At 43.7% G+C, this 10,124-nt stretch overlaps 1 protein-coding gene across 2 annotated transcripts in view; it reads right to left on the bottom strand.

The window, feature by feature from the left end:
- Positions 1–236: 236 nt before the first annotated feature.
- The window catches only part of KCNK10 (potassium two pore domain channel subfamily K member 10), a 33,064-nt gene continuing 23,176 nt past the window's right edge, over positions 237–10,124 (bottom strand). For both annotated transcript variants that reach the window (XM_075848595.1, XM_075848594.1), the window contains exon 6: positions 237–7,624. In XM_075848595.1, the coding sequence (XP_075704710.1) occupies positions 7,010–7,624 (615 nt within the window). In that variant the 3' untranslated portion in view covers positions 237–7,009. The remainder of the gene's footprint in view (positions 7,625–10,124) is intronic.

Genomic DNA, 10,124 nt, shown 5'->3' with positions numbered 1-10,124 from the left:
CTTATAGGTGGAGGTTCGTCGTTATACAAGAGACAACAGAGGAGATTTATAGAAACTAGAAGGGGAAAGTGGAGCAGTCGCCCATAGAAATCAATGAGATTCCATTTTTTATTATTATTATTATTATTATTATTATTATTATTATTATATACTATATGGGCATCTGCTCCACTTATCCTGATGAATCTCCATTGGACCATGGGCAGTTGGGTGCTGATGGAAGACACAGACTGAGGTTTGGTTACATTGTACTGTATTGTTTTTGATCATTCATCATCGGATACACCATTCACCACAACACACCACAACGGGCGTGCTCATTTACAAAGCTGCAGACAGAGCAAATTAGTGCAACACAACGAGCCTTCCGGTCCAGCGTCCTCCTTCTTGACCGTTCAATGTGTCCTGTTTTACAGGTGAATTGAGAACATCTCAACAGAAAAGTTATCAAGTCCTAGCAGAGAGCGAGGTCAGGTCCAGCCGAGGCTTCACCCACGATGAACAGAGGACGTGTCTTCTGCAATGGTCTCTGAAGTGGTTCCACTGGACTGGATGGGACAAAGTCACTTTATTCAATGTCTCTTGTGAAATGCATAAAAATTCAGCTGGATTTGGTGTTCCTAGAGCAAGGAATGACATTCGCTGCTGACTGAAAAAAAGGATTTTTAAAAAAAGAGACTGCAACATGAAAGGATTGGTGACCGTCCAGATCGTCCTCCGTGCTCCAGAGACGTCAGGTAAGAACATGACGGATGGTCTGCAGAACAACCATCAGTGCTATCTACACAAGGAGATACACACGAGACACACAAGACATCACGCACAAGCTTTGCATAGTAAATTTTCAATATTTTCCATCCTACCCTCTCACAAAATCTATGAGCGTAGAAATGTCACCTCATCTTAAGACTCCATCCAGCTTAGTATCCTCTGGGATTTGGTTCCATTTAGACATTTTGTGGCTCAATGATCTCATCTTTTTCTGTTAAGTTCTTGGTTCACCTCACGTGGAACCATGGAAGGTTCATCAAGTCATTTTCAGATGTAGAGGTGACTAGGACTGTAACCCGGCAGCCCACAGTGACTAATATATAATAGTCTCACCCTAATGTTCTCAGTAATTTATGGTCTTCAACAATGTATAACCATGGAACCAGAGCCGCAATCTCTGAATCTACACGCTATCATTTGAACGATTATATTTAGTGATCGTCTTAAATCATGTATACGATCTAAAGAGATGGATAAAAGCATGTCTGGTTGGTTGGAGGCTTGGATGGATGGATTTTAGTTTGTTGGATGGATAGATGGATAACTGATGTGTTGGATGGATGGAAGCATGGGTGGTTAGTTGTTGGGTTAGTGGTTGGTTGGTTGGTTGGTTGGTTGGTTAGATGGATGTTCGTTTTATGGGATGGATGAATGGATTAATGAGAATTTCTGGTTGGTTGAAGGCTTGGGGACGGATGGATGGATGTCTGGTTAATTAGTTGGTGGGATGGTATATCTTGAATAGATGTATGTATGAAAGTCTGGTCGGTTAGATGGATGGGATCATGTCTGGTTGTAGGCTTGGAACAATAGATGGATGTCTGGTTGCTTGGTTGGATGGTAGCAGGTCTTGGATGGATGTTCGCTTGGTTACTTTGTTTTAGGGCTTATTCAGACAAACATGGGGAAAATCAGACGAGAATTTTTTTTTCCACATTTTCCACATTGCCCCCATGCAGGTCCCGTTTTCAAGGATCCCCATAGACTTGAGTCTATGGAGGGATCCGTGAACATGGAAGAAAATAACATATGTCCTATTTTTCAACGGAACCTTCACACGGTCCGTTGAAAGAACGGCCCCATTGAAATACATGCGTCCGTGTGATGACCGTTTTAATAGCCGTCGCACTAGTGTATTCTACGTTCATCTGAATGAGCCCTTATGGATAGACGGTAGCATGGCTTGTATACATAGATAGATCTCTGGTAGATTGGTTGGTTGGATGGATGGAAAGGTAGACAGGTGTACAGTATGGAAGCTTGTCTTGGTGGATGGATGGATAGATGAGCGCATGTCTAGGTGGATAGTTGGATGTCTTGTTTAGGGTTGGATGGCTGTTTAGCTGGAACAATACACTATGAAATATATGGTTTTGAATGAATTAAACATGGCTGGGTTGAAGGTTGGTTGGCTAAATGGATGAATGTTGGGTGGATGGATCTAGATGAATAGTTTGATCTCTTTACATAACAAAATTAAACCACACATGAATCAAGTTGACTGGTGAATACACGTTGTAGATTGTAAGCTCTTTCGTCCAGGATTCTATTTTCCATTTTTCTCTACCCCTGCCCCCAACCTTTATAATATAGTATTTAGTGTTGGCCTGTGCTCTGGTACAATGTGATACCCTAAATACCTTAATCAGCCATCCGACTCCTCTGTATGGAGCTCTGGTGGGGTGAGAATCGATATGACTATTCGCCCCAGGAGTATCCTTCATATATCGAGACTTTCACTTCTCAAAGTGCAGCAGCAAAATGAACTTCTGATGAGAATTAATTTCATACAATCCGATGGAAACCTAAATAATGTAAGAGGCGAGATCCGTCTCTATTGGAAGCATCACTAATGGTGAATAATGGATTGATCGGCCGCTGACTCAGACTGTTCTATCAGATGAGTCATTTTACTAATAGACTCCAGATCAGTAATGTGTGACGGTACACGCAGCGTGCCCTGCAGACCCCCACCCCATAACACACATACCGAGGCTCTGGGCACACCAGCCAAAACATGGGCACAAATGTCGCAGAGGGTTAAAGGATGAGAACAGGAGCTGATGGAGAATCTCATTCATTTCTACTATGATACAAATGTGCAGCATCTGCTCCTGTTTCCACCTTTCTTCCTATCACTGAGCCAAAGAAATTAGCAAAAACCGATTTAGTAATTCAATAAATGGATCAAATGCATCAAGTTCCATCTATTCTCTACTTCATATTTTTGGTTCTATTAGAAAACCAAAAAAACCCTAAAGAAAAACCTTCAATACTATCCAGTCCAGGGAGAGACACATGTTAAATAGCAAGTTCCTCGTGACTGAGTGGCTGAGCAGTATCACCTCACCCTTTTACTTAGGGGGGTACAGGGGCGCTATAGCACAATGTTACTATGAGGATGTCTTGTTACCGATCCTCGTTACGTTCTTCACACTCCATAATCCTGTTCTTTCTCGCTCCACAGCCTCTGATTACGTCCATTCTGCTGAGATCCTGCTGGTGCGTATTGATGAGCAGCCACCAGCACCTCCACCCCAGGAGTCTAGCAGGAAGGAAGAACACAAGGTAAGCCTAGTTTTCTGATTGTGAAGGAGTTGTCCAAGATTCCGACAAATCGCCCAAATACCCTAAAACTGCAAAAAAAAAAAAAAAACGCTCCTCCAGTCTGGTGGCACCACTCTCTACCAGGACTCATCACTAGACCTCAGTGGCAGTAGTCACTAGAGATGTCCCACAGCAGCAATAGGACGATGGTTGTTATACCTGATGATTACCGATGTGGTCTGGCAGCGAGCGGTTGTGCTGGACTGGGGGAATATTTTTGCATTTTTTTTAAATTTATTTTTACATTTCAAGGGGGATTTGTCAAGGACTGGGCAACTGGAGGCATTTCATGGACTGTCTTTAAACCCCCATTAAAAAATCAATGATCTCTCCTCCTAGATCATTTCCTATAAGTTATGTAAAAAGAGACCCTAGAAGTATGTAGACCCTGTAAATACTGAAGACTATTTCCCATGGGTTCATCTTGATACATTGTCACAATGTTATTTTTCTTTTCATCACAATGTATCTTCTTCTTATCCCGTGTCCCTGTTTCCTGGTACAGCGGGTGATATTGCTCGTCTTCACATTTAGAAACAAACCCCTAGGATTTTCTAGTAAGGCTTAGAGGGAAATGTTTTGAAAGCCTCCACTGCGTATTTACATCTGACCGTGCGCAAAAGTTATTTGAAATTCTGAAATTGCAACAAATTTCCTGCACTTAACTGTAGAGGGGGCTGTAGAGCAGAAGGGACAAGGTAGACCATGACTGCCCCCCTTCATTACAGCACAGGAAACAGTAACACCCCCGAATGGGAGAAAAATAACTACTTTCCCAATCGTTTCTGTAAATATTTACATTTTCCCTAACACTTTCATCAGAATTCACATTTCTTCTTTATACTTAAAATAAATCCAGTAACCAGTAAAAAATTAAGAGTTTCTCAGTCTGGGGCGTCTAAAGCCGATCATACAGGGCGAGTCCTACGCTCCTGTCTTGTTTGTACAATATCAAGCACTTCTGATCTTCAGGACGGTGGTGTCAGTATGGGGGTAGCAGACGTCGCCATTGTAACTGGACTCTTAGGACAAGGGGGGAATGGGCTTCATGCTACATACGAGAATAAGGGCACGAGTGGGCATTGTGGTCAGGGCCAGATCAAGATCTGTGGAGGTGAAATGGAGAGTATCACCAGTGCCATATACCAGTGATATAAAGTGCTCGAATAGTAACACTGTAAAGTGCCTAAATGCTTCCTTAATGGGCACAATGATGTAAGTTTAGACCATGGTGGGGCAATTGCCCCTTTTGCCCATGCTGTAATCTAACCCTGAATGTGGATGCACAAAAAGATAATCTATTAATGTATAATGATCTGTATGATGGAGACTATAAAGGGTGATGTATCATAGGCTTAAAGGGGGGGTGGTTTTGGGACTATAATATTGATGACCTATTCTTCGGATAGGCCATCAATTTTGGATCTGAAAAGGTACAAATCCCCTGGCACCCTTGCAAATCTGTTGACTAAAGAAACCACATCCCCTTCATTGTTTACCAGGCACAGTGCCATACATTTGGTTGTGGCTGTGCTTGGCAATGCAAGTCAAGGGTTGGTGGTGGGGTTAGAAGAAGAGAGTTGGGTTAGGAGTGGGGGGTTAGGGTTAGAAGAAGAGGGTTAGGGTAAGGATTCGGGAAGACTCTAACTCCATCCATAGCAGCAGTTACAGGTCTCGGAGTCTAGGGGCCCACTCAAGTGCAGGAAATACTATGTGGTTTCTACATGTAAAAGATCAACTACCATACAACATGGTGAGGGTCGGGGGCTTTTCCTGACTATGCTAAATTCTAAGGATGCCCTGGATGGCATCACATGAAATTAATGAGTCTGTATGGGGGAGGGGAGCAGGTATAGACTGTCCACAAGGGTCCGGAAGCCTCGAGCTGCACCTTCCGACGTGCTCAATGGTTTCCACATTGGATTGATATATGGCACCGTGTATGAGCAGCTTTATCCTCCCGATGATATTTCACAGAAACAATGAAGACTTGAATATCTCCTAATAATTTATTGTTCTGTTTTTGTCTGGATATAAAACCCTCTCTAATCCCTCTAAATTCGCAGGGTGCGCAATAGAAAACCTATTGAGGAGAAACACTGATATAAGGACCGACCGTCCAGCAATGCAAAAAAACAAATAAATTATTGAAAATACTCTTAAAAAGTTACAAAATAAGATGGCACAAAGCGGTGAGCACTTCTCGTCCCTCGCCAGCCGGACTGCACATAATGTTTCTTATGTAATGGTGGTTGGTTTTTTGGGGTGCTTATGTATAGTGCCCATGAAATCCTTTACTTAAAAGAAGAGAACAAGCCCTGAGAATTGCACAATAACATCCCATTGTCTCTAGGTCCTGGGACTATTGCAGTCTTACAGCGCGGGCCGGCTATCAACCACATGCAAGATGCTCCGCTGCTTCCTTGTTATTTAGCATTGAGAACTGAAATTTCTTCAGCAAATATAAAGTTTTTGCAATAAAAAAAAAGAACAGGCATGATCCACTTTTCAATGTGTTTTTAGAACTGGCGTCTTTCTGGATCTTGGGGCTTGCAGTTCCCACATCTACAGCTAGTGGCGCTGTCACAGTCTCTGGTGTTTTCATTGGTAATGGTTGCTGCCACAGTGCTTGTTTGCGGTTAAAAAGCTGACACGCGGTATTATAGTGGGATGTGCTGATGTTGTTTACTGGCCAGGAAAGGATCTGGCTCAATGTAGAGGTTAGAATGATGCCAAGTATCACTTAAGTATTCCTTATTCTATTCATGATGTGCCACACAATGCATGTATGCGTTTAGTTGCAAGCTTGGAAAATGCTGCCTACCACGTTTGGTTTAGAGTGAAATGCGGTACCATCTCCATATTTCCGTGTATACTGTCTTTGTAGGCTTAGAAATTGTTTCCTAACACATCTGAATTGGATAGTGAAATGCATTACCATCTCCTTATTTCCTTGTATACTGGAGTTACAGGCTTGGAAATTCCTCCCAGTCTTGTGTTGGAGTGTGAAACGCATAGCCATCACCATATTTCCTTGTATACGCACTTTGGGGGCTTGGATTTTCCTAACATCTGATTTGGAGCGTGAAACGCGTTGCATTCTTATTTTTGTACACTCTTTTTGCCGAATTGACTAACGAAACATCTTCCAATCTTGATCTCTCCTTAAAACCTATAATGATTATGGTTATCTTATTTAGCAATTTTCCACATTCTGGCTGCAATTTTTCCGTATTTTTATTTGTAGTCGTTGTTGGGGGAGGGGGGGCTTCTTTTCTTTTGGCAGTCAGTTATGGCACAGTAAAAGTTTCCTCCAATGCAGATTATGGAGCTCCAGTTAAGTTAAAAGTCTGCATAAGGCACATGTCTCAAGAACTCCTTTAAAGTAACCAATTGCTGTCGGTTCTGGTTTACACCCCAGGGCGATATTTTAACCCCTTCTGTGCTGGAGGGGGCAGTCCACACAGTCACTATCCCCTCCAGCACAGAAGGGGTCAAAGGTTACTGCTGAGTCAAAGTACAAACTAAGTTTGGGCTCCAGAATGGAAATACAAAGTCAACGGTGCGTCCCACATTGCAGCCCACAGCTTTGTTGTGCGATGACCGAGCAATGATCCTCAAGTTTGCCCCGTTAGTTGCGTTCTTCAAGTAATGCTTTGTTCTCGTGCTCCTCATCTTTGGTTTCGCAGGGTACTGAACCGTTCTCTATGATGGAGTGCTGGATGAAGTCCGAGAGAGTCGCCGTGTCGGAGGTGGATATCCTATCACCCGCGTCCTCCTTCTTCTCTTCATCTACTGAATATTTTCTGAAGTTCTCGTAAATTTTCCGTACATCCTCTGGAAGGTTCTTCTTCAGATCCTTGTTTTTCCTTTTGGTCAACTTCGATGAGCTGGAGCCAAACTTATTGATGATATTGTCTTCCGAGAGGCCTTGACCGTGTAAACTGTTGAACTGCTCTATTCCCTTCAGTCTTAGATTGTTGGGTCTGTTGTTAATACTTTCTTGAGATGAGGCCTTGAAACGGCCATTCTCCAGTTCGGCAAACACGGAGCGTTTTTCTGGGGAGAGCATGTCTAGAGAGTGAGCTCTCTGGTCAAGCCCGAGCCGTCTGCGCTCCATGCTCCGGATTGTGGCTGCCCTCTGGAGTTTGTCGTGGATCTCTACACTCAAGCGTCTGCGCGTCTCTCTGAATTCGGCGGTCACGTTGGCTTTCCACTCCGCAGCATGAGCCTTGATTTCTCCGACCTAAAGAAAAAATGGATTAGGATCAGTGACTTGTTATAATAAAGCAATTCCTCAACTCTTCTTGTAGAATTTCTGCCATGAATGAATGTGTAAACAATAGGCATTACTGAGTGCTGCATGCTAATGATCAATTAAAAACCGATACACTGTTACACTTAGTGTAGAGTCTAAGAGGCGGAGCTTGACATGGGTGTTCTGTTTGGTGTTCTGTGAATCCTTGTCATGCTCCGCCCCCTCTGGCCCTGCAATAGGCCTAAAACGGTATATACGTTTTACCCAGAATGTTCCTTTAAAGGGAACCTGTCATGTCTCAATCTGCAGGCAGCATGTTCTAGAGTGGAGCAGATTGATTTATAATATTGTAGGATAAGATTCATGACTTGTAATTTATTCATTTATATCCTGCATATTCTGAGCTTAGGAGTCCAGTGGGCGGTTCTACTCAGTGATCGACAACCTTCCCCGTATAAGTGACCATACAGAGCTAGCGAGGAAAATCTCCCTCCAGCAATGTATCGCTTTTGGAATTAATTACTGAGCTCCATGGCCCCTTTCTTGTGGGATTCCTGTGGGTTTACAGACCACAACTTACGTATCTGACACTAAATCATTATTATTCTCACATCTACTATATATACTCCAAGGGGTCCTAAAATTATGGACAATCCCTACTTGTTAGAAGGTCCCTTGACAATAAGCAGATCACAAAGTGTCCACGTGCTGAGACCCCCATCATTCAGCTGTGATCTGTGAGAAAATCTTGTAGTAAATGTTCAGTTTTCCTGCAGCGCCAACACAGGAGAAATGAAGCATTACACAGTGCCCATTCATATCAATGTGGTGTCTGTGTAATACAGGACAGGACAGGTCCTCCAGAGAGAGAGAGACGCTCTATGTAACCGCTCTCCACTCTGACCAAGAGATGAGGATCCTGAACAGAGGACCCCCCTCTATTACCCAGAATTCACTAATAGGATGTATGACAATGGGTTTTCTGAACTTATAGTGTAGCTAAACTTTTGACAAACTTCTGACATTTCATAGTGACATGTCAGAAGTTTGGATTGGTGGGGGTCCGAGCACTGTGACCCACTGAGACCCCCACCAATCGCTTCAGCTGCTTCATTCTAGCGATTGGTGGGGGTTTCAGTGCTCGGATCCCCACCAATCCAAACTTCTGACATGTCACTATGAAATGTCAAAAGTTTAGCTACACTTTAAAGAAATATGATCACAATCTACAGAAGTTCCCTTAATCTCATCCGCTGTCCATGGTGCTGAAGTTCAGACTGGGAGCTGCGTCTTCTATACACTTTATAAAAACAGCATAAAAATGACGTCTTTCAAGGTCTTCCTGGTCTTTTCCACGGGTGTCCGCATGATATAGCACGAAGACTGAGGAGGAACATATTCTACCCTGTGATCCATCTGCGACATTTTTACCGACTCGTAAATTCCGGTATTTAGTGACACTGAGGACCATTCTCCCCCAATGATTCTCATCATTCTGTATAGGACGGGGCCTGCGGACGGCCCTTTAGTGTTGGATGACAATGTTCCCTTTAACTCGACATTGAACAGTCCCCGGTTCCTGCAACGTTCTGATCAATCACCGCGATTATAAGAAAATCCCAGGATTCTGCAATCCGGATCCTCCGCTAATAATAAGACTCATTCTCTGGTGGCAGTGGCTCCTGTGGCCCCTATTATGCTCTATGCCAATGATTGGATCCCAGTACAACACAAACAGATATGTGGTCACGTTCCCTGAGCCCCCCCGAGCTCTGCAATCAGACAGTCCCCAGTGTCCCATGTAGAGTCCTGGATGTGGGTAGTTGCAGCAGGGCCGGTTATCTGGGACTCCCAGAAGGATCATACACAGGGCGTATGGTTAATATTGCCTCTGCCCTGTATATGGGGGTTGTTGTGTCATAAAGGCTTCATAGCAGGGAGGTCAAGAAGATATGGAGGGGAGGTGGTAAATGTGAGGTACAGAAGACTGCGGATCTCCTGCTACATACAGATACAAGATGATACAATGTATCCAGGTGGTGCAGAACATTCTAGGCCTCGTTAATAGGACAAACTTTCATTTTAAGATTTTTGCTCATTAATCTGTAATAATTCTAAAATAACCTGGAATCAAAGTCATAGATCCTATAAAGGGAGACCACGCAGCTTCTATAGGATCCATGTGAGGCGGGGGCCCAGCCCAGTTATTTCTTAACCCCTTTTTATGGGTTATATGGGCCTGAACAGGGACTCGCCCTCTTCACAATGACCGCAAGAGGAGATCAGTTTTTGCAATTGATTAGAAGGGGTGGGGGAGGGGACAACAAATGCTGGGTCTACCTGTCCTAGGATGGTGGGTAGTGATGCCAAGCACCAGCACAGGGCAGCATTCAGATTCTTTGCGTGGACCTCACTCTTCTTTATGTACACTACTACTAGGGGAGCCAGCATAACCGCTTCTGTGGGATCCTATAGCTGAGGGGGCCCA

This window comes from Rhinoderma darwinii, unplaced genomic scaffold (assembly GCF_050947455.1).
Source record: "Rhinoderma darwinii isolate aRhiDar2 unplaced genomic scaffold, aRhiDar2.hap1 Scaffold_4302, whole genome shotgun sequence".
NCBI classification, from domain to species: Eukaryota; Metazoa; Chordata; class Amphibia; order Anura; family Rhinodermatidae; genus Rhinoderma; species Rhinoderma darwinii.
This window is presented reverse-complemented; position numbering and strand designations above follow the sequence as displayed.